Source organism: Chamaea fasciata, unplaced genomic scaffold, assembly GCF_029207755.1.
Source record: "Chamaea fasciata isolate MVZ Bird 193981 ecotype frontalis unplaced genomic scaffold, bChaFas1.0.hap1 SCAF_3, whole genome shotgun sequence".
Lineage (NCBI taxonomy): Eukaryota > Metazoa > Chordata > Aves > Passeriformes > Sylviidae > Chamaea > Chamaea fasciata.
In genome coordinates this window covers 8,517,386-8,544,765 of record NW_027094088.1, presented here as the reverse complement: position 1 = coordinate 8,544,765, position 27,380 = coordinate 8,517,386, and the positions used below count along the sequence as shown (strand labels likewise).

General features: G+C 44.9%; 1 protein-coding gene across 1 annotated transcript in view; it reads left to right on the top strand.

The window, feature by feature from the left end:
• The first annotated feature begins 477 nt into the window (after positions 1–477).
• Positions 478–27,380, top strand: part of REL (REL proto-oncogene, NF-kB subunit) — a 29,631-nt gene continuing 2,728 nt past the window's right edge. The window contains exons 1-9 of the mRNA XM_066177879.1: positions 478–587; positions 5,512–5,654; positions 8,276–8,424; positions 12,294–12,385; positions 22,225–22,365; positions 25,982–26,086; positions 26,380–26,592; positions 26,918–26,986; positions 27,090–27,161. Of these exons, the coding sequence (XP_066033976.1) occupies positions 581–587; positions 5,512–5,654; positions 8,276–8,424; positions 12,294–12,385; positions 22,225–22,365; positions 25,982–26,086; positions 26,380–26,592; positions 26,918–26,986; positions 27,090–27,161 (991 nt within the window). The 5' untranslated portion in view covers positions 478–580. The remainder of the gene's footprint in view (positions 588–5,511; positions 5,655–8,275; positions 8,425–12,293; positions 12,386–22,224; positions 22,366–25,981; positions 26,087–26,379; positions 26,593–26,917; positions 26,987–27,089; positions 27,162–27,380) is intronic.

Below are 27,380 nucleotides of genomic sequence, written 5' to 3'. Positions count from 1 at the left end.
TATCCTTGTCTTATAAACCCCATAATGGGCTTAGGTAGGCGCTGGAAGGCTGCAGTACAGTCTTCCTGGAGTTTTCCCTTCTCCGGGCTGACCACCAGGCTCCATGCAACCGAGAAAAAGATGGATAAAGGAGAGCGCTTGGTCTCTGACAGAGCGGGGTTGTCGGAGCGATGCTCTGCAAGGATGAGGGTATGGAAAGAAACAGGCTCTCGGTGGATCTGCCCTGCCCTGAAATCGGAGGAGTTGAAGTTTTTCCTTTGTGCTTTTGGCTACCGGGGCAGGGCAGGACCGGAGGACAGACTTGTGCTTGCCCTCCCGGCGCAGCTGCAGTCCCGGAGCGGGGTCTCCCTGTGCCGCGGGGGATCCGCCGGTGCCGGGCGGGGCGGGCGCGGCGGGGGCGGGCGGGGGGCGGCTCCGCACCGCCCCGCAGCTCAGCGCGCACGTCCGCCCGCCCGCCCCACGGGAAATTCCCCTGAAAAGGGCGGCGAGCCCGGCAGCCGCGGCCGTACGTGAGTCCTTGCGAGGTGTGCGGGCCCAGGCCGGAGCCCCGCGGCGCAGAGGCCGGAGCGGAGCTGTCAGCATGGCCGGTGAGCGGCGGGGCTGGGCGGGGGGCGCGGGCAGCGGCCCCGGTGGGCTCCGAGCACTCTCCGCCCTCCCTCGCTGGTCGCGTCGGGTGTTTACGCTGCGAGGCTAAGGCAGCGATGGGTTGTTCGGATGAGTCGCGATGAGATTTTATAAGGCTGTTCCATTTTAAATGGATCTCTTAAAATTGTGGAGTGGAAGCGTTTTGGTGCTAAGTAAGCACGCGGGTCTCGTGTCTGGGCTGGAGACAGCCGGCTGGAGACAACAGGTTGGGTGATGCTCATCAGGATCCCGTTCACATCGGAACTCGGCTGTGAGAATGCAAATGAATGAGAAATAGTATGGCACAGATGCAAAGTAATGCAGATAAGGGATCGTGCTCTGAGTAATTACAACAAAAAGCACAATTAAGTTTCTAGAGGCTAAATTAAACCGAGTTCGTCATCCTTTCGGGAGGCGTCTCTCTGGTATCTTTCTTAGGGTTAAAAAAACCCCCTAAATTTAAAACATGGCAATACTAATTAGAATAGTATTTCTAGGCAAAGCTGCTTTTCAGAACCTGAGTGTGTGTTCTGTTAGCAAGGTATGAAGTTTGAATCCTGATAAATATATTGGTGTCCTGTCAACAGGGAGGGAAAACATCTGGGCTTGTGCTTTAAATATTATGATGTATTTTAGAGTGGCAACAATGAAGTCGGACAGAGCAGTTTCAGAGGGTTTTTTTTTCTTCATGCCTTTATGTATTTTCGTTGTAATTAGGAACCAGATAAGGAACTTTTTCAGCGGGGGAAGTTTATAACTTCCTGGTACTAGCTAGCTTTTGTCGTTTTTTTTTTTTTTTTTTTTTTTTTTCTTTCTTCTTTTAGTTGCCGTTTTGTAATGTAACGCGATAGTAAAGTGGAAGTTCATTAGTGTTGTTTGGTCTCTGTTAGAATTTGTGCAGTTTATGGAGCCGTAGGTAGATTACTGCTTTTTCAGGTCAAATCGTGTTATGTTTCCAGTTGCTTTTGCTTAAATTTGGGTGTACTGTAACAAAGCTTTCCCCATTCTCCCTCTTTGCCTGAGGTGTTGCAGAAGGTTACAAGTGGATAGATTCTAGCTTTTTAGAAATGACAGACCTGGAGCCACCAGGAATTTGTTCAGAGCAGTGACATCAGACTTAAAGGGCGACACTTCCATCTGTGTCTCATTGCAGTCACCTCGGGCCGGAGGGTTTCGGGTGATACTTTCACATCTTCCACAAAGACCCACAGCTGCTGTGCTTTCACACACAGATGTTGATGGAGAGTCTGTTCACCGGGCGCTCCGGGCTGTGCAAGAAAATGACAAATTGGGCAGTTCCTCCAGAGCCTGCTTGCTTGGAGCAAAGAAACGAGACAGAACCCTTGATCGGGTTGTCACTTTGCTTGGTGGCAGCATGTCACACTTCCTCCCTCATGGCACAGACTTTAAACTTCAAACCATCACGGGTTTCTTGTCAGGGAGAAGTCTGATGGAAGTCTGCTCCGACTTTTAGAGATTGTCCTTTTGTAGCTCTTTGTATTGCTCAAAATGTGAGAATAAAATACCCTTCACTTCTTGAATGAGCATAACTGGCTGAACTCTCCGAGCTGTCACTGCTTCTACCTCCTTTCCTTGCTGAACTCTCAGAGCTGTCATTGCTTTTACCTCTTTTCCTTGCATATATAATTGGGACACTTGATCTCCTATATTCTCTTTAAAATTATTCAGTGTTGTACTCAGGACAGGAGAGGGAAAAAGCGATTCAGTAACAAAAAGAATGACAGGAAGGTTATAATGTGTAGCACCATGTTTCTCTGCTAGCATGTGTATGGGCAATTAGAATTAATCACGAAGACAAATTAAATTCTTAAGAACTTAGATGAAGGATTAGCTAGATTTTTTTTCTCTTCTTCCATTTCAAATGCTTTATGAAGTAGTTGTGGGCAGGCAGGAAATAAATACGAGTAGCTGTGCGTTTCTCTTCCAGAATTAGTGAGAGTTTGGGTTTTGGTGTATCTCACATTTGTTTGACAAGCAAAGCAAGACCTGAGGAGGACAAGTCTGTAGAGACTGTGTGGGAGCTAACAGACCTCTGCGCGTGTGTGTGTGTGTGTGTGTGTGTGAGAGAGAGAGAGAGAGAGCAGATTGTGAAATAGTTAAGCTGTGCCACTTCACAAGCACATTGGTGAATTACAGAAATAGGGAACACTGGTCACTTGGCTTCAGAGTGCTGGTAATACCTCTCATTCACACAAACACTTCAGTGTGTTTCCTCTCTACACAAAACATGATGACACTGATAATCACAGCAGAGATAATAGTATGATTCTTGAATAGAGAGAGAGACAGCCAAGACAAAATGAAGTTGAATGTTTAATCTCTGGAGGCTGCCGCATCACTGAGCTTTACTTTCCCACAAACACACCTGCTGCTGAGTGGTGGGTTTACCTTCAATGATATTTGTTTCGACCACAGCCCTGTAAAGATCACTGAGCCCAGAGTTTTAAAATAAAGGGCTCTTGAGGGGTGAGAAAATAGCCCTCTCAAGTGAATATTAATAGAACATGAAGGGAAATTGTTGGTTAAAGCAGCTAGAGTTAGGGACCTCAAGTGATTGTGCTCTTGTAGTTTCGAGCGCTGAGGCTCTGGCTAGTTTTGACAAACACATAATGTCTGTGGGTGTCCTGCACATTTGGTTAGCAGCTATGTAAGCATAAGAACCTCCCAGTACAAAGATTAGTAGGCACTTTGCTGTAATGTTGTCATTTTAACTTGTAAAACAGATTTTTAATTTAGTTTATGGATATGTGTCTGTATTTGTGCTGATCAATGCAACAGCATAAGTAAATTGCAGTGTGGAAGTTAAAATAGCCATACACAGATGTGTGAACATGGTTTTGTGAGAAATTCAGACTTCTGCCCTCTCTGAAACTGGCTTTACGTCATTTCTAGGCTTTTTTGTTATCAATGCCTGCCTTCCTCTTCCCTTTTGCTGGACTTGCTTGTTTTCCATGAAGAGAAAATATGCAAAACTCATCTTTTAGAGAGTCAAATAAAGAGCTGGGAAGTATCTAGAAAAGGGACCATCCTCCTCAGTAACTGCACCTAGACTAGTGGCTAATGTGTATTTAATGTGATAGCTCATGGCAGGTGATCAGAAAGTTATTTAAAATCTATCTGATGGGAGATGATCAGTTTAGAAACTGCATTTTGACTGACTGTTAGAAAGGTCTGTAAAGAGTCCTGAACCACAGTTCTCAAAGGTTTTGACCCCAAACATAGTCTGAAGTGGAAGTGCATTGTGCTTTTGAAGATTTTGCAGAGGCTCCAGTTGTTGAAGGCCATCCTAGCACAAGAGCTGCTCTCAGACAGTGGTGGATGCAGTTCCACCACTGCCTGTAGGTGTGTGTGTGGCAGATAAATGTGCATTCAGGTCAGTCTGAGGTGACGTCTCAGATGTCGTTCTTTCCATCCATCCATCCTTTCCCTGCTGCTCTTGATTACTTTATCTCTTAGGTTATAATATTTTCCTACTTTGGGTATGAACTGCTGCAGCACTGGAAATGTTTTGCGATCAATAAATCCTAGGCATAAAGTTCAAGCTTTGTGTTGGTAGGGCCGCCTAAACCATTGTAGATCCAGCAAAAGAAAAACCTTTATTATGGAGTTAGGATTGGAATCCACCTCTTTGCCAAAACCAGTGTGCTGTGGACTCACAGGCAGCATAGACCTTGGGCAAAAGGAAGTAGGGGTTCTTTCACCCTTTCAGCACTTTCAATATATTTAATAACTGTTTTGCTTATTATGTTGAAGTCCAAGCACTTTTTTTTCAGTGCTGTGCCACAGGATATTGTCTGGCCTGTTTGTTTGTGATGCTCAGCTTTGCTTGAGGAGGATGCTATTATATGAAGATGACAGAGAGCTCAGTAGACATTTCCATAAGCTACGTTCTTTTGATTGTGTAGCACTGTGATGATTCAACTTCAGCAATATTTACTTAGCCTCTGTTGTTTGTTTTTCACATGCCATCCCACTGTTGTCACTGTTTGATTGACTGTCCTGTTTGATGTTCTCAGTGAGATATATTAAATAGCTTGTTACTGTCTGGCAATAAAACATCACTTGAAAAGTACTTAGGCTCTTGCTAAGTTAATGTCTTTCTAAACCCCCATTTAAGAGTTCTGCTGTCTCTTATTCTCATCTATCACTCCATGTTTCCTGAAAACCTCCCTTCTGACAACTGCCCAATAGCTTTTCTGAGGTTTCATTGTCTGGGGAGATACTGCAAGTAGAAACCAGCCCCGTGGGAGGTGGGCAGCTCAAAATGTAGAATTCAATACGAGCAATCAGGTATTTTTTGAACTCACAGTGACAGTATTCCACCCAGTAGGGTGGGGATTTTTTGCATAATTTGAATAGTTTCTGCTGCACTGTGATAGGAACTAAATCAATCAATTCTGAGCAAACATCTTCACTTTCAGAGGATGCTTAAGAGAACACAGCTGTTGACAGTACCAGTGCTTGGAGAGGACAGCCATTCTTAAAACTGTATTATTCCTAAAAATATTAACCATTCCCTCAAAATGATGATTTGGGTTTTGTTGCATAAAATCTTCTTTATGAAGATGTTCTATGATGGTTATAAGAAGCTAAGTTCTAGATTAGATGGAGGGAAGGGTGTCTTTTTTTGCTAATTACTTCCATGGCATTGATACCATGGGTGCTTCATCCAAATCTGTTCTCTTCCCTTGTACCCCACCTTCAACATGTGCATGTACATAAAAATAAGGAATACATTTTCTGATAAGGTAGACCAAGTGGAAAGATGGTAATGTAAATCAAAAGTCTAGAAATTCTAATTCTTGCATCTTCTGTTGCTTTTTAAGCTCTACTGTGTCCTAACATTGAAAATATTTTATTTTTAAGGTGGCCCTGAGCCCTACATTGAAATATTTGAGCAACCCAGGCAAAGGGGCATGCGTTTCAGATACAAATGTGAGGGAAGATCAGCAGGCAGCATTCCAGGAGAACACAGTACTGAAAACAATAAGACCTTCCCTTCCATCCAGGTAAATACCCCTTTTATCTGGGAATTACCATTGCTCACATTACCGTGGTGCTCATAGCTATGTGTTGGACTCTGCACAGTAAATGCAATGCTTTTCATCTCATGTTCTGGGATTCTTTCCTTGGCATGCAAATGGAGTTGCAGCAGAGTGGGAAAAGAGTTACTTGCTCCTGGTCACGAAAAGATTTGGTTTACAAAAAGAGGAGAAGGTGCAGAGGTGGTTTACAAAGTGCTGCTAGAGGGGACACAGTGAAGACTCAAGGTCTGGGAGCCATTCATTAGTAGCTTTCTCTGTATGCATGTTTGCTCTGTTTTCTTAGTTAGGTGAAGTGGGTTTGGTTTTACGGTTTGGACTGCAGCACAAATTTTGGGAGAGCATTGAAGGAATTTGCCTACAAAATGTGGAAAGGCTTTGAAATGTTGCTGGGCACAACATGAAAGAAGGCGCTTTGTGCACCCGTGATGTGGTGAATGGGCTCTGCAAAAGACACCAACCAGTGTGAGGGGTGTAAGTCAGAACTTAAAAATGAGCTGAGAAAGGGGAATTGTGTCATCAGAGCATCTGCAGCCCTGATGAGTTGGGTGGTTGCACCATGGATGAGTTGGGAAATCCAGAATGAAGGGATTCAGAGGAACTCTGACAGCTGTGATCAAAGCAGGGACAAAGAGACAGTAGAGCTGGAATGGAACCATTTGGGCAGTAGCTTTCATAGGTTGGACAAAGGAGACCCTAGATGGGTAGGGTAAGAGAAAAGAATTTCTGGTCCCCTATGTGATGTTTAGAGTTGCCTGTGTTTCCTTGATCTCTTTCAGTTTGGAGGAAGTCTGTCAGAGCTGAGATTAGAGAAGAAAACTCAAATTTAAATGGGAAGAAGTTAAGAGCACTTGCCATCTTCCTGCCCAGGAACAGAGGCTGTGTATGTGTGTTTGCAGAGCGTGCAAGTACAAAAAAAACCTATGTGGACCCCAAAATGGAGTCTCTGGAATCACAGCAGGAAGTGAACAGATAGAGAAGATGTGAAATGTGGCAAATATGAGATGATTTATGCTGAGGCACAAAAGCTCTTTAAGAGGGAGGGCTTGAGAAGTAGAGTGTTGGCAGTCATGTGTTAAGCGGCAGAGTGAGTGTCTATTGCATAAAGCAACTGTGGAAGCTGGTCCAGCCCTGGAGCCAGAATTAGTAAGGGAAGAAGCAGAGAAGGTTTCCCTTTGACTATCACAGTGCCAGATTTGGTTAGGGAATGCAGGAAATGGAGATGATGCCAGACTCATTTTTTTCAGCACGCTGCCAATTGAGCAAGGAACTGTGTGGGCTCTTGGCAAGAGTAGAGGTTTGCACAGACTCTCAGCCTGAGTCTGTGTCAGGGCATAAGCTGAATGGGCTGAATCAAGCCTTGATTCCTCTTTTCTTGGACTGTGCTGCACATGAAGGCCAGGCAGAACCCAAAGGAGAGATGGGACATGGGTATGTGACTACGCAAGCCTAGCCAAGTTTGTTCTTTTGAAAGGTGACTATTGATGACAGAGCTGATTGTACTGATAGCAGGTGATTTCTAGGTGAATTCCTGCCTCCCTGAAGCCCGTGGGAGGCTTTAGTGCTGATTATGTTCCAGGGGAGTCCCCTCTAGAGATGGAAATGTGAAGAGAGGGGCCAGGAAGAGATTAAATTTCATGGTGTGGTTATGAAGATGAACATCAAGGGGGAACTGGAGAACCAAAAGCAACTATATCAGGCTTCATGTCCATGGGGTTGGGTGTGAAATGAGGGAGAAATGATGTAATGGTTGAAGAAAGTGAAGAAGCTGTGCAAGTATTTTTTTAAGGGTAAAAAGTAACAGTGGCTTGTTGAAGACTGAATAGAGCCAAATTGGAGATTCATGCTAACAGATGATGGATGACAGGTAAAAAAGTACAGTTCAAGTTAAAGATTTGAAGTGTTGACTAAAAAGGTTTGTGATGGATCCTTGGGAGTCTCAGGAGGAGGAAAGAAAGGGGAGGAACTGTGGAAGTGGAGGACGAGAGCTCACCTCTGCACAGATGTGTGCCTGAGCAAGTCATGTATTTGCTTTCAAGTTTTTATATGTCAAACAATTTAAGCCGAACTGTTTTTTGTGGGGGTTTTTTGTTTGTTTTTTGGGGGTTTTGGTTTTGTTGTTTTGTTTTGGTTTTTTTTTTACAATCTCTCGGTGACTTCACTGGTAGCCATCTGCTTGAGATTGCTTTCACGCACCTGAGAAAGGAGCATTGGATTAGGCTGATGACTGCTGTGAAAGCTCTGGTAGGAACTTGAGAATTTGGTACTCCGCAGCTGGAATGTACATCTGAGAATTAGTTGGGAAAAAACCCAACAGCTTCAGAGGGGATTGTCCCGTGCTGCATCTGTTAAGATCGTCTTTCACAACTTAGTGTTCCATGCACAGGTATTATCCTCATCCCTGAGGCTTTATGAGTTTTTTCCTAAAATCTTTGGAGGTAGACTTGTTCTTCAAGCAGCATTTCTGTATGGTCACCTGTGAAGCTCTGGTGTTCCTTCTGTAGAGCATTTCAGGATAACATTTATTTCCTGTTAACAGGTGGGGACTGATAGCTAAAATCTTGAAAATATCCCGCACTTTTTTGTAGATTCTAAACTATTTTGGAAAAGTCAAAATAAGAACTACGTTGGTAACGAAGAATGAGCCCTACAAGCCACACCCTCATGATCTGGTTGGAAAAGACTGCAGAGATGGTTACTACGAAGCTGAGTTTGGCCCAGAACGGCGAGTCCTGTCGTGAGTAATGGTGTTGCTTGGGAGTTTGATTAATTATGCAAGTGATTTGCTAATCTTGTGTTTTAAAACTCATATTAATGATTAAAAGAGCAATTAGAATGCTGTCTTTGCTGTAGTTTACTAATCTGTCTCAGGGAACTTCCCTTGGAAGTATTTCCTTCTCTTTTCAATACTACACTTGTGCTTTTTCTTTTCTGTCACCCTATTCTTTCCTTTATCCATTCTCCCAATGGCTGCCTTCTTTTCCTTTCTCTCACTTACTTTTTTTAGCCTTGTTCATTAATACATCTTACTGTTAAGCATATGACGCTTTCCTACGTGTAAAAATTATGAGTAGTATAAAGGGTAACAGCATTAGAATTCATACTTCATGGTGATGAGGAAAGTTCACATCTTCCATGAAAATTATATTTGGACTGTCTGGAGAAGGTTTGTAGTGGCTGAGTATCATGTAATCTAGAAGACAGTGGTTGTGACAGATCTAGAAATGTGTTAGTAGCTGTCACTGTTGTTGCTTGTTGTTTGGGTTGGGTTTTTTGCGTGAAAATACAGATTCTGCTCCAGCCCAGCTCTGAAGAGTAGGTGTGACAGGGAAGGATCTGCTTGTGCATGCAGTGAGGAAAACTCAGGATGTGCACACGACATTTCTCAGTGCTACTAAGGATATCTCAAATGCAGTTGTATTTGATGGTGTTTCCTCTGAGTTTGCCAGGTCTCGTGTAATAAAATAACAGCAGAATAAGTTGCAGCAAACATGGAGTGATTATTGCTGGAGAGGGGAATTTAGAACTGGCAAGCTGTTTGTGGTTCTTAGTTTGCAAAGTAGGAAATACGGAAGTAGGCTGTTGCTTTGGGGTAAGCATAGCTGAGCTGGGAAGAAAATCAGGTAATATTTCAGTGTATAAGTAGCTCTTACACCCAGCTCTCAGGCCAATGGGATTCTGGTGGTGTTGGTGAAATTACTCCATGTTTACGTGGGTTTAGTCAGTAGGACACTATTAAAGGAGAGAGCTGAAGACACATCTGTTTTTGAAGGTGGTGATTGCCTGATGGTGAAATAAACAGTGGAGATGCTGGTTCAGCATCCAGCCCAGGCTCAAGGGATCACGGATGTGCTACACTGTGTTCCGGTGGCATGGGGCACGCTGACTTGCAAAAATCCTAAACTCTAACAGGACCTTGCACCTTCTTCTGACCATCCGTTCACCAGCTTCCCCTTTGTCTTCTCAGACTGAGCTTCCTCAGCCAAGGTCAAAGGAAGTCTGCTGTTCTGGCCCATCCCACTTCCTCCCCTCAGCTCTGTGCCTGCTGATCAGAAGCAGAAAAGCCCGATTGCTTAACACCTTTTCTGGTCCTGTGTTCCCATCACTGAGTGCAGGAAGACACTGACGATCGTTTCTCCTCTTGGCATTTGGTTGCACAAGGTTCAGTGTGGAGGCTCAAGACGACCCTATAAGAGAGGCCATTACGGGATGTCGCGCCAAGAAACACTGGGATGCTCTGCAAATATTTATTTGCAGATTGTGATTTCATCTCCATTATATGTTTGCATCAAATCCTGTCCTTTGGCATTATGCCATGCCTCTGTTTCACTTCAGGCACTGGTGCTTGTTTGCTCCATCCCTGAAATCCTCTCAATATTTTTAGGATATGAGCCTCTCAGTTTCCTACAGAATAGCAAGTGGGCTGCTTTCATTTTATTGATAATGTGAAACTGTGTGCTTTGTGTTTGACATTGGAGATCCTGATGGGAGGAGGCTCGACACATTCCCTTTGAAATGTTTCCAGCATCGGTACACTCATTTTTTTTTTAACAAATCATTGGTTGCTTTAAGATGAAAGAACAGTATGATCCGTAATTGGATCTGGATGTTTAAAGTCATTTTCCTTTTTGTGGCTGGTGACTCAATCTTCACATTCTTCTCTTCGAGTTCGTGTTGGAGAAAAGCCTCATCCAGTGCTATGAGCAGGAGATGTCCTCTGTCAGTAGTGTTTCTGGCTCTTTACTCTTGCTGAGCATCCCAAATTGAGCAAAAATCCGATTCTTGTTTCCTCAGTAGAAGTAGAATTATTAATCATAGATTTTGTGCTGCTGTGAGTAATTACTCTGCTTTCTGCTGTTCAAAGTTCCCCATGTTTTAAAGTTCCCAAACGTTTTGTTCTGCCTGTGGTATAATGATCTTTGCACTGCTGCCCAAACTTGATCAGAGCCCTCCCTGGCCGAGACATCAAGGCAAGAGTATGAAAATCAGAGCTTTTGGGGCTGCCTATGTACTCAGATTTTTACTTCCTAGTTTCCTCTCTCTACGAGGATGATATCATAGTTTTTTGGATGTTTTTCATTTTTTCTCTCTTCCTACTTCTCCCTCTCTCTTCTCGTTATCTCACTCGCTTCCTGTCAGCGCCCATCGATGTGAAACCCCACAGCCCTGCTGGGGCTCTTGGCAGTTCCTCCTCTGACCCAGCCTCCACTTGGGCATGGTTAAACACACACTTTCACTGTGACAGCACAGACTTAGAAAACTTTGATAATCTGAGAATCTCAGGCTGCTGAAAAGCCTCCTGTCCACGAGAGGCTTCGTTTGGGGGTATAATAAGGAACCGCCCCTGTTTGTGGACTTTGAAGTGTGCTTCAAACAATTGATGGAATACAGTGGGTATTCTGAAGGGGGGGACAAATAATGTGTGCTGTGATCAAGCCCTAAAGAAAGTACTTTCTCCAGGAGCAGGTGGAAATAGGATTGCTTATCAAGGTACAGTCCCAATCTGAATGTCAGTAGCCACGATGAGAAGGCAAAGTGCTTTAGTGAATTATGAGATGCTGCTGTGTTCTTTTTTTCCCCCTAAGTCATGTCATGTTCAGTTTGCAAAGGGAGCCTCTGCCTCTCTCTAGTGAGCGGAGGTTCTGGAAATGGTGCCTGATGGCAGAGGATTTGGGAACCACTGAACAGAGCATGTTGGGTGCAGGCAAGGGAGGTTAGGGAAATTAATATCATGCTAGGATAGTCTTGTTCAGAAGTGTACCAGCACTTTTGGCAGGAACAAGGAATTCTTTAGGTACAGTGAGATGCTCTTTTGCTAAAGCAAAGAAGGTTTGTGGAGTTTCAGAGGAAGGGAAATGGCTGGGACTTCTGGAGAAAGATGCCTGCTGACACAACCCATCTTCAGAGCTTATTGTAACATCATGAAACACAGATTTTTTTTGATTTTTTTTTTTTTTTTTTTTTTTTTTTTTTTTTTTACTTCCTGCTTTACATCCAGTCAGCTTTGATGATGTCATGGTTTTTCCATGTGGGAAAGAGTCAGCCTGCCTGGGACTCCCCCCACCCCCTGCATCAGGGTGACCTGCACTTTTATGCAAATCAGGAGGAGCTGCAACTCTTCAGAACTTTTCCATAACTATATGAGATTTAAAAACCTGTTTTGACCTGTTAAAAAACAACTTTATAATAGTGTTTTAGATTTACATTTCCTGATAAGAGCAGGAGAGCAAATCCTTTAACTAATGCAAATTGCCAGTTTTATTGATTACAAAAATGACAGTCACTATAAATCACCCAAGACTGAGTATCTTAACTTATTAATCACTGTAGGTTTACTGCAGAGTAATAATTTTTAATACAAAATATATGTTCTTAATAATATAAATGATTTAGGATTTTATTTTAGGGTTTTTTTTGCTTCTGTGTCTGCCCTTACTTCAGGAAAAACAGAATCTCTGCTCTTCAGGTCTTGTACACCCTTCTCAAAAGAAGCTTTTTTTCATTTCTTACACTGGATGTTATCACACTAATTAAAATGAATATTTTATTTAATAGTTGACACTGAAGATGTTATTAGTTGCTGAAATCTTGCCACATGTGCTTCAGTTTTCAGAACTTGGGCATTCAGTGTGTGAAGAAGAAAGACCTGAAGGAATCCATTTCTTTACGAATCTCGAAGAAAATTAACCCTTTCAATGGTGAGTGGAAATCAGCTGGTTCTCTTGGCAGGGTGATGGGGTTTTTTTGTCCTGTCTTGCCTTTGCTTTTGTGTTGGAGCTCTATTTTTTTTTCCAAAAAACCTCTTTCTGAGAAACAGTCTACCCCTTCTGTGGCCCTCCCTGTCTTTCTTCCCAGTTATCACGTGATGAATCTATTTGGATAATTGCCCTTTTTTTTATATATATTGAGTTTTTGTAATTCCCAGCAGCAGTCTGAGTTGCTGCTTGGACAGAGGGAATGGGATAGCAGCGGAAACCTTTCCTGGAAACTTCTACAAGTGTCTTGGGAGTTGGATTTCCCCAGTTTTGGCAGCAATGAAAGTAAAAGACTGAATTAGCCTAACTCTGCAACAACTTAAGCCAATACAAATCTCACTTTCCACTTTCTCATCTCTTCTCTTGCTGTGTTTTTGTGACCAGGTCAGGGGTCTAATAGCCCCCTGGGAACTGCCCCTCACTTGATTTCACAGCATGGAAGCTCAGAAATCCACAGCAGGATTGCAATGTCAAGGCTGAGTTGGACAGGGCTTGGAGCAGCCTGCTCTGGTGGGAGGTGTCCCTACCCATGGCAGGGGTTGGAACGAGATGATCTTTCAAGTCCCTTCCACCCCAAACCATCCTGTGATGCTGTGGTTGGGCTCATCAAGGTCAGACAGGACCTAGAACCACACCTGTGAGGGCTTGCCCACAAGGTTTTGTTTGATGTGACTGATCTGTGGGCTGCTCTCAGAAGGAGTCATCCTGCTCTTCCCTCCATCCCTGCTCACACACTCCCACCACTTTCCTCACACCTCCACACACAGGGGCTGTGTAGCCTCGCAGTGAGTTGCTCCAATGGAAAACCAACTTGAAAAAAAAAAATGGAGAGTGGTTTCCCTTCAGATCAACTTGCTAAACCAACTCCCCTCACATCAATTGAACTGCCAAGTTCTTTGCAAGGAGGGGGTGGGGAGTACACTGCAAACTTTTGGGCCAGCTGGAGTGGGACCAGAATGCAGGCACAACGTGGAAGGAATTAGATGAAAAGCATAAATACCCCCAAATTATTAGCTAAGCAGTGTCAGTGTAGTCGTGTATTTCCCTAAGTGTGGCAGGAGCTTGGAGATTCTCCAGACACAGAATTCTTGTTATATTCAGGTAAGATCCTTTAAGAAGAGTTAGTTAAGAGCTGGATTTTTGGCTGGCTTGAAAATACATGTCCCTGAATTGGGACAAAAAGAAGGATGTTGAATTTATCAAAGAATAAGGAATGTCTTAGATATTTTTCTTAATTTTAGAGCAACTGTTTGGAGTCAGGTTGATGGCCCTAATGATCCATCTGAACAATTATCCTAGTTATGATAATGTATGCACGCAGTATTTTGACAAGAGCACAATTTAAACACTTTAAGGGTTTGAATTATGTTGCCTTGACTCAGCCAGCTCTACCTTGATTTCAAACAATAAAAGGGGAACTTTTCTTTAGAAGGATGTAGGTTTTTACAGTTGTTGGCACTTAACTCCACTTTCACTAATTAATTTTCGGTGATTGTGCTTGCTTGTGCTTGGTAGCATCCAGGCAGATCCTGGGCTGCTTTCCACCAGTCCAGCAGTGATGGAGGCCACATTGCTGCCCTGGCAGCAGGGGAGAGCCTGCCTGGGTGACACACAGGACAGCAGCCTGCTCTGGGCAGGGGCTGTGCTGAGAAGGGGCCACTGGCAATCCCCAGCTGCGTCATTGCCCTTCGGCGCGTGTTAACATGTCAGCACAAAGCACAGCCACTTGGGAATGGCCTCCAGGGCAGTCCCACGCTGAGCAGAGCCTAGAAAGGCTTGGGACTAAGGTCTAATAAAAGAGGATTAGTGACAGGAATATTTTTATGTGTTTATTTAGTTGATCAGAACCGGGTTTTGTGAGCATCAGTCACTACAGTGTTTGCTGCTTGATAAGGTTGAAAGTTTTATGTATGGATTGAGTTTGTTCTTTAAGGTCAGAGGAGTGTTGGTACATTTTCCAGGATTGTGCAGGCTGTGCTGAATCCATCCTGCAGTGTGCTTTACCTCTGTGTCTTCAGAAAGGCATCTGGCTTCCCTGTTTAGAGACATTCCGGAGCTGTGCATCCTCTAAGCAGGTCGCAAGTTGGTGTTACTCATTTCTTGTATGACATCATCAAAGAAACTTCATGGAAAACGGGCCCTCAGGGTGCTTGTGTGTTGGTTGGCTTTTCTTCTTCTTTCCCACTTGCTTCTGGAACAAACATTCCCTGTCCTGAGCCTCCTTTTGGGGAAGAGAAGTTCAGTATTGACCCTAAACAATTGATGCCTACCTCGGAATCCCTGGGTGATTGAAGTTTGTTTGCAGATCACTGCCATGTGCCCAGCTGGAGGTGTCTGCATCAGAGTCATTCTGCAAAGTGTGCCTGCATAAGGCTGCCTCCCTGTGAATTCCCAGTGTTGGCTGGCAGCATTTATCCCCTGTGAAGTTCAGCACAGGCTGTAGGAACTGTGTGCATTCTCTAGGATGGATGACTTGCAATCAGGTTGCTCCTCTTGTGCAAGCCTTGTTTGAGAGAGAGGGAATTGCTATTTCCATACCATGTTTGTGATCTGTTGTGTTCCCAAAGCACATCCCATATATTTTTGTCCTCTTAACAATCTCAAGAATTCTAGAAATCCCTTTTGTCTCTCATCTCTGAGCACTCCAGGGAATTGGGGCACGGTGTCAGCCTAACATGTAACTAGGACTCCTTGGCATGGTGATGGTGATGATGATACAAATAGCACAGCATCGAAGGAACAGAGTTACTCCTCCAGTGGAGCTGGTCCATGTCTGCTTTCTATGGTGTTTGTTTTCTTTTAGGAGCTGTTGAGTTGTGCCATATCCTTGTCTTCCCATGCACTGTCTGATGTATAGCCAACTCAAATTAAAAGAAGAGCCAGTTTTCAGTTAAGAACTTTTGTGGGTGGGTGTGACTTGACATAGAGACAACAATTGAGTTAATAACAACTCGAGTTAATTGTCAATGAGGAAAAGCCCTAAGTGTTTTCTTTAAATGAGGGAAAAACTGTACTCAGTGCAGTGTTACAGAGGACTGACCTTTTTCTAGCCAGATGCATGAGAGTATGAAAACCCCAGACTTGGAGTGAGAACCCCATAGAATTGTCAAATTCCAGGCAGTTTTTATCAGAGGGGATAACCTGACTTTCCCTGGAGCTTGCCACAGGCTTAAGCTTCCTGCTCCTTTGCAAATGCCTGTGCTTACAAGCGTGCAGTTCATTTTTAGGCTCTCCCCTGCACCCCACACCTAAACACGTCTGCGTGTGCCTCCGCAGTGTTTCCTTTGCCGTTTCCCCTTTCCGCCCGCGAGCAGCTGACCCCGCGGCGGCTCCGCGCTCGTCACCGTCTGTGCCGTGACGCCCCCACTGTGCTTGCATCCTGCCCACACAGTGCCCTCTCCGCAGCTTCCTCCAGCACAGCTTCCATGAGAACCCTCCTCTCCTCTGACGCCACTCTCCTGTGGCATCCCCACGATCCCCCTCTCCACCTGCACCGGCTCCATGGGAATTTTACGGAGCCGTGGATTACATGAGCCGCTCTTGGCAAGAATTCTTGGGATGGGAATGGGTTGAAGGTGTCCATTGTAATGATCTCCTTGGATAGTGCAAGAAACTTTTAGCTTTTTTTCTTGTATTGAAACAGTTGTGCAATCCAGTTCAAAACCAGTTAAATCCTGAAGTGTAAAATCTTAATAGTAAGTCACCAGCTTTTGAAGAGGCACAGAGCTAACCCGCTCGAGGGAAGCTGCATGTCCTGATCGTGGCATGACTTCAGCACTTAGCTCTGGAAAGCCCTTTGGTTCTTCTGTTCTCATGCAAATGCTCTTTTCTGCTTATTCCAAAATATGTATGTTAATATAAAGGACAGCCCCCTTTCAAATTGTTTAAAAAGGAAAAGTTACCAAGTAGCAGGACAAAAATGCTGATTTCTTTGGTTTTTTTTATGATAGAAACAGAAACTGCTAAACAAAGGTATTGGGAATGTACAGAAGCTGATGGATACACTCATTTAAATCTGTTCCAACTATACCTTTTTCACACTGAACTTAAAACAGGAAAAGAAGCCAGAGAAACATTGTCTAGACAAAACAAATGCTGAGTTTTGAAAGTTTTGATTTGTATTTCCAGCTCTTCCCTTGGCCAGGCCATTCGCCTCCCCTGCATTTCTTTCTTCTGTAAACCATGGAAATGTATCCATAGAATTTTGGGTGTTTACTGACTGTAGAATGGCATCTAAATTTTAGTTGTTCGCACTCATCAACTCCCTGAGTTTTTGCTTTTTGAAAAATGGGTGTTGCTGATGCACGTTCTGTTTCAAGGTACACATAAAAGTTTCTCTTTTTCTGCAGAATTGATTGAAAATTACCTTTTTGTGGATCTCAGTGTAAGAAAACAGGTGTGGGTGTATCAGGAGGAGGAACAGAGTGTGCTGCCACAGTCCTTCCCTCTCCTTGTTCCCAGCTTCACCAGGACTCTTCATCAGGAATTGCAGTGATAGGACAAGGAGTATTGGGTTCAAACAGAAAGAAAATTAGGTTGGATAAACAAAGGAAATTTTTAATGGTGGTGCAGCCCTGGCACAGGTTGCCCAGAGAAGCTGTGGCTGCCCCATCCCTGGAAGTGTTCAAGGCCAGGCTGGACAGGGCTTGGAGCACACTGGAGTAGTGGATGGTGCCCCTGCCCATGGCAAGGGGTTGGATCTGGATGATCTTTAAGGTCCTTTCCAGCCCAGACCATTCCATGATCCTACTTCTCGAGAAGTGTTAGTAAAAAGGCTACACCAGCACAGCTGTGGCTGCAGCAGGGACGCAGGCTGTGGGGATAAGCTGGATGTGAAATGGACCTCCTGGGCACCAAAAGGGACCTTTGACTTGCAGCCCATTTCCGTGCCTGGTGTAACCTGGTGTAAATCAGCACCAGCTCTGGAAGAAGCTTTCCTTCCACCAATTCCCTTGCGCCAGGGCTGCCTGTCGTGGGAACCAGCTGGCTGAACGCAAGCCTTTTCATCTTCCCTTCTGGCAAGATAGTTCTGAGCCAGACCAGTTCCTTGATCTGATTCACCACATGAGAGCTAAGCCAGCCTGAGCAGTGCTGGAAAGGTTGGGCAGAGCCACCTTTTGCAGCAAAACTTCTGGCATGGACCGAGTTAGACTGCCCAGTTGGTATCAGGGCCAAGGGGGGTATCTTTGTACTCCAAGAGCAAAACCCTGGAGGCAAACCACCTCTGTGTCATCCCTTAAATGAAACTGAGCTCCCAGCATATCCCTAAATTAAAAACCCTCATCTGCGTAAGAGAGAAACAACCCATGATGATTATTAATGATGTGTGTTCCCCACACATGTGGGGAGTGATGTGTGATGATTATTAATGATGTGTGATCTCTGGGGTGTTTTAACTTGTGGAAGGTCATTCTCTTTGACATCTCATGCGGCTCATGTGCCCCTGCAGCCCCTCACTGACAGGGGAAGGTCACAGGATGTCCCTTTGCAGGGTGAGCTGTGCTCTCCACAGAGCCCCCTCTCTGACTGTGTCATACCACACTGTTTGCCCTGGAAGTTTCCAAGCAGGTTAAGCTGAGATGCCTCCAGCTCTGCCCACTCCAGAAGGCTGACATCATTAGCTGGGTGACGGGCTCTATATGAGGGATCTGCTGTTTGATAGGTGTCACATTATCAGTCAATAAACCAAACCCTTGATCATTTCTCTTCGGTGTTCAAAATAAACTTTCACTTTCCCTGAAGCATCACCTTATAAGTGAACATCAGAGCCCTTAATCCCCCATTAATTTAATCATATAAATGGCATTTTATTGGCCTTGCTGGATGTTGAAAGCTGTTGAAATACTAAACCCCCTATAAAACTATAATTAGAAATTAATAAACAGGAGGCCTGACATTACCAGCATCTCTAATTTTGTGTCCGAACTTGGACTTGCACGTTGGTGTGTTGAACCCAGAAAGTCTCCAATTTTGTGTTACAGAAGCAAATCCAGCTGGCTCTTAGTGGAATTCAGTGGAATCGTAGTGGGGGATCTCTGGATTTTAGAGACAAAATCTTGGAGACAGGGACAACCCAAACTTAATGCCTGGGAGCTGCCTGGATCAGTCAGCTCAGGTTGGAAGGAGTTCATAATTTAGCTCATGTGGGGTGTTTTTGCCCACACTGGGCCTGTATTGGTCTCTTCCCACATTAGCAGACAATTGATTAGGGAATTATTTCCAAGATAATTATTTGGTAAAGTTGAGGAACCATCATTTTGTTCAGAAGAGTTGTAAACAGATCTATAATGAAATTATTTACTCTTCTTGTAGTGCCTTTCCAGATGAACAGCAAATCCTTCCCAGGTTTGACTGTAACTCCAGGTACTCCTTTTGCAACCCTCTAGCCAGAACCTTGGTGAGCAGGGTTGGATTTCTTTTACCTTGGGGCTGCTGGTATTTTTATGGACTTTTTTGGCATCGTATTCCACATTGACCTTAAAAATTTAGTTATTTTTTTAACTATTATTTTAATTTCTGCGAGTTATTTCTTAAAGCTTACAAGTAGTCCTTCATATGTTCCTGTGTGCAGACATAACTACAGTTAAAGAATTTCTGCCAGGTTTAGGCTACTCTTTGTGATTAGGCTGGGCCATCACAGGATCATACCCAGGCTTTTGGTTGGGTTCCAGCTCTTTTGCCTAGATCCACATGAAGACTCTAAGGTGTGGTACCACACAGTGAGCAGCAGTCAGAAGAGGAAGTTGAACCCTTGCCAAAACCAGAGAACTTCTTCCCTTTTTGTTTTTTTTTTTTGGTTCGTGTGTAGTGTTGGAGCCTTTTTTCACCACACCTGTGCCCTCAAGGTGCCACATTGGGCGACGTCTTTACTTCACACGTGCGATTCCCCTGGTTTCAGTCCTGCTTGTGTGGAGCTTGCAGGGCTTGATGGAGTGGCTGCTCCTCCTCTCCAGTACATAGCGTTCCCAAAATCTTCGACAGCGTTTCCTAACTTTAATAACTTCAGGTTTGTCAGGTTTAACCCCGTCTGTTGTCTTTCTGCACAGAAGTTGGTGGAATAACACGGAATGACATGACCATCCTCCATCCGGCCGCACTCCAGGCATTACTCAGGGTGTTTGTCTGCCTCGGCTTTGTTTGCTTTTAATATTCCCAGGGTGTAAGCCAGCATCCATTCCAAGTTAGTGGCTGCTCTCAAATTGACTTCAGAGGGAGCAGAATTAGATGTTTGTTAAAAATAACATTTTGTTTAGTTTGGATGATTGTCTTGTTTTGAAATTGGTGAAAGCTGTGTGCTTCTTCATATGCACATGGAATCTGGTCTCTCTCTTTTTTAAAGTGTGTCATCACAAGATGGAGTTGCAGCTGGCTTGTTCTCCTTTTTTTGCACTGTTATGTTCTTCTTGTCTGGTTAAAAATAGCCCAAGAGGAATCACTCTTGACTGAACACTTCCTCTTTCAAACTACAGGTTTTTTAAAATTCTATGAAATCGTTTATAAAAACATGCAAATCAGGAGCAGTGGTTTTGCTGCAATAGAATGAGCTGTACGAAGTGTTTCTGTCCCTTGCCACTCTTGGCACACCACTTCTGTGTCAGGTGTTAAACAGATTTATTGGGAATTTGCGCAAGTTTGTAGCATAGGAAATGATGTCATTTGAACATTAACATTGCTAATTTTCTCCATATCTAGTGTATTTTTGCTTTTATGTAGTACTCTTAGGCTTTAGTCTGCTGTTACATGCTTCTGAGGAAGAGACACATTTCCCTGCGGAAAGCACAGAGGGGGACTGAGGCACCTTTAGCGTGAGAGAGGGACTTAATTGCACAACCACAAAGCCCTCACTTTTGATTCAGGGCATTTGATCAGAAGCCAGATACAGATTTCATGCTCAGCTTCCATCCACAGCTTACTCAGGCAAAGGTATTGAATCTCTATGCTTAGTTTAATTGTGAAGAGGTTTGATGTTTGACCACCCGTTGGGTCTCTGGAAGGATCCACATGGTTGCCAATGGCTAGCACAGCACAGGAACAGAAACCCCGATGTCAGGGTGTCCTTGGGAGCTGGCCGTGTTGTCAGGTCATGGATTAGAGCTGCTCTCTTGATAGCCCTCCTGCAAGGTGCACTTTGGAAAATGCACTTTTCATTCTGTGTTCTCTGAATCAGGCTGTACCAAGAGGCAGCTGGGCTGCAGAGTCAGCCAAATCCAAGTCAGGCTGAGGAGCTGTCTGTTCCAAACCTGTTTCCTAAAGACCCTGTTTCAGGTTAGCAGGTGAACTAATGAAGTGCATTAAAGCATAAAACTTTGTGTATCTGGTGACACAGTCAGCACCAACCTGCAAAGTGCTCACGGGCAGAACTGCCCTGGGCCTCACCACTTCTGAAGCTCACACAGTTTTGGCTTAGTTTTGTACTCGCTACCATATTTGCCTTGAAACATTGCAGATCACAGGCTTGTAAAGGGGAAAGGTGACTTGATTTCCCTTTGCAGTAGAGACCAGTGGAAAGTATTCTGAGCTCATCACACTTACTATTTCACACTATCAAAAGATAAAAGGAAGAAGTCACTCAAGTGGGCATTGTGGAATCCCACTCGTGGCAGGGTGGAGACCTGAGCCAGTGGTAAATGCTAAAGGTCAGAGCAGGCAATCTAATCAGTACAGTGTGGTCCCCAGACTTATCACAGCCACGTTTAACCTTCTGTTCTTGCAGGAGCCCTTTGACAGGGAGGGGAGGAGAATGTAGAGCTGGTGATCTGGTGACTCGGCACATGTTGGCTTTGGGTAACTGTGAGGAGTGTGAAACAGCTGAACTGCTGCTTGGAGGGGTTTGGGGAAACAGAAACACTTGCAATGATTTTAATTATCAGTACTTCTACTTAAGTGAAATTAAGCCAGTTTCCTGTTTTTACTAGCATTGAATGTCAACATAATGGTTTAGTGTCACACCTTAAAGGAAAGTCAAATTCAGAGGGGGCTGCTCTTCCCGGAATTGTCCATTAAGCTGGGAATACGTGAAATGGTCAGTAATGATACCCCAGGCCCTGTGTCTTGTAATTAAAATAAGGAGTGAACAAAATTGAAATGCTGAGTTTGGGTTATGAGTTGCTGGGTTTTATGCTGGGAGGAATATGCAAGGAAATGGATCCTTTCCAGCAAGGCTTTCCTTCTTGTGTTACAAATCTGTATCCTAATGGCTCCCCTAATCCCTCCTCTGAAAGGTACAGCTGTGACACTGGTGGTGATGGGGTGGAGAGGTGGTTTCTGTTGTTTCAGCTTCAGTTTTGCCCCAGGAACTGCCTTCTGACTCTTTTTCCATCTCAGTTTCTAGAGGAAAATTATGATACCACATTGCCAAAGTCTCTCAGCACTGCATAAAATCTGTAATGAGATCCTAGGATCCCTGTGTATCAAAATATTTCTCTTGGGCAACAACATTAATTTTGTAAATTTTTTCACACACAAAGAAGAATAAAAATTGACTTTTACACTGTAGGTAGTTGAAACTGTTGTGGAAGGCAAGGTGAGGAACCCAGACACAAAAAACAGCTGGAGAACTCAGACAGTTGAACCTTGTTGGGTGCAGGGAAAGCATTCAAGGCTTCCGTATAATATTTTGTGAACAAGGGAGTAATTCATGCAGCCCCTGTCCAGCTGCCAGGGGCCACAGGCACGTGTGTCTGGGCAGCACCATCACTCTTACTGGTGAGGATTCATCCCCAGTTATGGTAAAGAATTCGTGCTGGTTCTGTGACTGACCCTCAGTGTTGTCTGTCCTTCAGTGCCTGAGGAGCAGCTGCACAACATCGACGAGTACGACCTCAACGTCGTCCGACTCTGCTTCCAAGCTTTCCTTCCTGACGAGCACGGCAACTACACGATAGCCCTTCCTCCTCTGATTTCCAACCCCATCTATGACAACAGTGAGTGCCAGCTCAGCCAAATGTCTTTTCTTTCTTTTCCCTTTTGTTTTTCTCTTTAGCTTGGGATGAGAAATGCCAACTTTCTGAGGTCTGTGCCAGTTCTGGGTCGCTCCTGTAGCTTGGGATTGCCAGGTGCATGACTGTCACATGGCAGGTCACAGTGAGCACACATTCAAACATGATCCCAGGGCTGGCCAACCAGAGTGAGGATTGTTCATGGCATTCATGGACTCACACTCAGGTTTTTCCAGCCCTTGTTCACACACAGCAGCGGTGATTGCAAGGAAAGGCCCATGCCTGACATGCCAAGTGATAGTAGTGAGATGGATGGCTGCCTCAAGGCTGATCTGTTTTCCAGGGGAGTCCTCTGGAGCCTGTTTGTTCTCTTGAGGAGTCTTGCCTTTGGCTTGTGAGGGCTCTGGAATGGGACTTGCAAGAGAGATTTATCCCAGTGGAAAACTGTCTTAAGGCCTTTGGTGTCCTGGTTGGTGGCTGTTTCACTGTACAGGTGGGTAATGGAGGAGTCCTTGGTCACGCTCCAGGAGGGTGCAGAAGTACATGACACCCCTTCTTGGCACATTCAACAAAACTGGACACTCATAGGGCATAGCTGAGGATTTTTGCCCCCAGTGTGTGCTGGACTCCTCTCTGGGAGCAGAGTAGCAAAAGAATTCTTAATCTTGGAACACTTTCTCTCAGTGTTTTTCATTTCTGCACCATGAATGTTTCCATGCTAAATATTTGACGTCCTCATTTTAGCAAAAAGTACTGAATAAAATGACATCTGCATTTCCTAGAGTTGTCAAAGTTGTGTTGATGTGGGCATAACCATTGTGAATATGTTGAGTATGAACTCAGATGGCTCTGTTATAGAGTCTCCTCTAGAATGATCTAGAAGCTGGAACTGTGAGCGTTGTGTTACTGAGAACCCTTGCACTGAAATAATCAGGGCCAAGATAAAAACTGATGTACAGATTTGCAGCTCTGCCTCAGATGCCATTTAGAAATGTGCCAAATCATGATTACTCGTCCCGTGGGCTGACGTCAGTCCCAGCGGAGCCGCGAGAGGCCGGGGCTGAGCGCGGTGGGGGAAGTAGGGGCGGGTGCTGGGGGTGTCTGTGGGCAGCACTGGAGGCACCCAAACCCCTCCCTGTAGCGTAGCAGCCGTGTAAATAAACCCGTGCAGAGCTGTGACCACAAATCGTAAATAACTGCCTTGCTCAGTTTCAGATCCAAGCTGCTTTTACAAGTGTCAGCCTGGTTAGAGCTGTGAAATTGTCCTATGGCCAGGCTGTACCCTCAGGTGACAGAGACTGCAGGCTGGGCAACCCTAGGCTCTGAGGTCTGAGCCTTCACAGATCTGCTCAGATTAGGAGCAAAGAGATACTGTGAAAACCAGCTTGGACACTTCAAATCCAGTGTTTTCTTCACTTTCCCATCCCTCGTAGTCTCCATGTGCTTTGGATAGTGAGACAGAAGAATCATATTGACATCACACAGGCAACCCCATTAGAGGCTGCAAGTGTCTCAAATTCAGAACCTTCTGTTTCCAGATGCTTCTAAAGCTAACTGGTTTGGAACAGAAATTTCCCAGGTTGCATATCAAAAACTCTTAGGAAGAGTCAGATGCGGCAGCTCAGCATTTCTGAGAAATGGGGTTGGGTAGAACACGTTGTCCTGCCCTTGTTGAAAGCAATGTGATTTTCAGTGAGGAGCTCATTTCTCTGGGGATTTGTCACCAGGGATGACAAAGGGATGTGGTCTAGAGGAGTGAGGAACAGGAATTGGACAGGAGTTGTGGTGACGGGATGAAGAGCATTTCCCTCTGAGGCAGGTGCCGGGCTCAGCGCTCCTGCTGACAGCACAGTGGTGCATCCACATCTGCTGGCATTTGTGTGTGTCGATTTCCCTTCGGAATTCCTTGTCTAAGGACAAAACAACAGATTCCAGTGAAGGAGACTGTCCCAAAAATCTGTCACAAGGACCTAGAGGGAACTGCAAGAGAGCTGGAGAGGGACTTTTCACAAAAGGGCATGCAGTGATAGGACAGGGGGTGATGGCTTCAAATGGACAAGAGGGAAGGGTTAGATTGAATATTAGGAAGAAATTCTTCTCTGTGAGGGTTGGGAGGCCAGGTTGCCCAGAGAAGCTGTGGCTGCCCCATCCCTGGAAGTGTCCAAGGCCAAGTTGGACAGGTCTTGGAGCAACCTGTGATAGTGGAAGGTGTCCCTGCCCATGGCAGGGGGGTTGGAAATGGTGATCTTTAACGTCCCTTCCAAGCCGAATCGCTCTGTGATTCTCTGCTACTGAGTGCCATTCAAGCGCACAGAAGTGAAACATTGGTAAAATTAGGCTTTTCCTCACAATTCTTAATTTACCCTTCCTGCGAAAAGCGCACCGTGACGCCGTCAATCACATGGCCCTGTGCTGTTTCTGGGTTTGTTTGGTTTTCCCTCCCTTGAAGGTTTCTGATTCATTCAGCAAATGAAGTGGTGTGTGTCATGTAGTACATGAGGCCGTAGCTCCCACTTACAACGACAGTAATAACTGCAGATGGTAACTATGTAATTGGGGACTGGTGAGAGGTTATCAGGAACTCGGCTCTAGGTGTAGTCTGTATTGGGCTGTAGCTGTACTTGGGTAGGAATTGATTCAAACTGAGAGTCTAAAGCAGATTTGTTTAGTTTGGTTTTTTGTTGGATTTTTTTTTTTTTTTTTTGAGGTTGAGCCTCAAACCATGAGCTTTGTTTTTTGTATTTCTTCTCTGTGTCTCAAATGGGAAGCCTGTGGTGATGGTGGAGCCTCATGGAGGATCAGTTTCATGGCGTCAAAGCAGCACCATCTGGATCGTTCCAGACATTTTAAGTGTGTTTGGAACTGCTGCTCCAGAGCAGAGCCAAACATCACCAAGCAGAGTGTGGCTCCATAGCCACAGAGTTGCCCATAGCCATGAGAATGTTTGGAATGCAATGTGCAGCCTTCAGTGGCAGCTAATTCACAGTGAGAGGCAGCTCTCCATCCACAGCTATCCTGAGGGCTGTTCACGTACAGCCACAGTCTGGAGTTTAAAATTTGAGTGATTTGGGGTGAAGCCTGCTGCCCTCAGTGAAGATGTGAAATTATGGTCCTAAAGCTGCTGTTGGACGCCTGCAGAGGGGAACAGAGGAGAGGCTGGATGGCCAAGGACCTCTGTGCCAGACCCTCAGAGAGGGGAATTCTCCTGACTTGCTAGCCCAGCTCTTTCCTGAGAAGTGTGACTGTACCAGGTAATCAGTCACTCACAGAACTGCTTTGAGTTCTGCAGCTTGAAGGGCAGTGGGGCTGAGCACAACCACATCAGTGGGGGAAGTATCTGAGACTGCTCTACAATAGTTAGGGATTGGGTGGCACAGCAGTGCTGGTGTCTTGTGTTTGGAGATACGCTGTAGCATCATGGAATATCAGACCCTGCTACTGAATTTTCTGTTTGGAGTGACTTGCTTTTTGTGGATTTCAGGGTGTCACACTCCTCCAGCTGTTGCCTTCCCTTCATACGCCTGAACTCCCAGCACCTCCTGTCTAACAGTGACAAAGCGACAGTAATTCCATCTCATTAAATTTCCCTGTTTGCTTCCAGGAGCTCCCAACACTGCAGAATTGAGAATTTGTCGTGTGAACAAGAACTGTGGAAGCGTGAAAGGAGGAGATGAAATATTTCTGCTGTGTGACAAAGTTCAGAAAGGTAACCTGGACTAGGTTTTTTCTCTCCCTTTTTTCCAAATGGATACATTCCATGACCATTTTCCTGCTGGGGGGCTGAAACCCTTCAGCACACACCTCAGAGCGGTTTGGTTTTGTAGCTGGGTGGAACAGCTTTCAGGTTCCTGGGATCTCAGCACCTCTTGTGCCTTTAAAGTTGAGCCATTTACTTTGCATCTGAGTTCTGACTCAGGCTCCTCACTTTGCTCCCTTTTTTTCTGCTGCAAGTTTTCAGTTTTCCAGCTTAACAAGAACCTTCTGTTTCTCATGGCCTAGATGACATAGAAGTCAGGTTTGTCCTGGACAACTGGGAGGCCAAAGGTTCCTTCTCCCAAGCCGACGTTCACCGCCAAGTCGCAATCGTGTTCAGGACGCCGCCGTTCCTCAGAGACATCACTGAGCCCGTCACGGTGAAGATGCAGCTGCGGAGGCCCTCTGACCAGGAAGTCAGTGAACCCATGGATTTCAGATACCTGCCAGATGAAAAGGGTATGGTTCCAGTGAGATGAGCTTCTGAACAGCCATGAGCAATGCAGGACTCGTGGTAGTGGCTTAGTTGATAAAAAATGTACAGCACTGCTTCAGCAAAGTAGAGTTTTGGGTTTTAAAAGTTACAGCAGTCAGTTTATTCCCTTTTTCAGTGAAAATACCAGAATTACTCTTGGGTAACACTGGCATGGTCTGTTAGTGCTGCCATGCCTGCAGTATTTTCCTTTAAATAATTCCTACTACAACTTGTTGCCACTAGAAAGTTCCTTTAGGTCTTCATTAAAGAGAAATGCAACACTTTCCTCTTCCACTCCTTTCTCTGTAGATCCGTATGGCAACAAAGCAAAAAGGCAAAGATCAACGTTGGCTTGGCAGAAGCTCATACAGGACTGTGGTAAGGAAAATATTTGTCTTTTTCTTCTTGTTTGAGTGAACTTACATTTAGATGGAGCTGTTTTCCTCTAAATGCTGCACCATCATGTTGTGTTCCATCACAGGATCAAACACGATGGAGAGGCCCAAAGTAGCCCCATTCCCTGTCATTCCTGAAGGGAAGATGATTAAGAAAGGTAGGTTTTTGCCTGCAATCTGACAGTGGTTTAAACAGATAGTGCTCTCCTCTTGGCTCGAAATTCTAATCTCTTGAGGGTTTCTTCCTGTAAGACAGTGATACTTCTGACTGTACAAACTTGAAGCTATCGGTTCTTTATGTCACCCTCAGTATGGGCCATGAGGGGTGAGGTAGGGCAGCCCTCTTGCTGCTGCCCAGAATTCCGGCTTCCATCCTG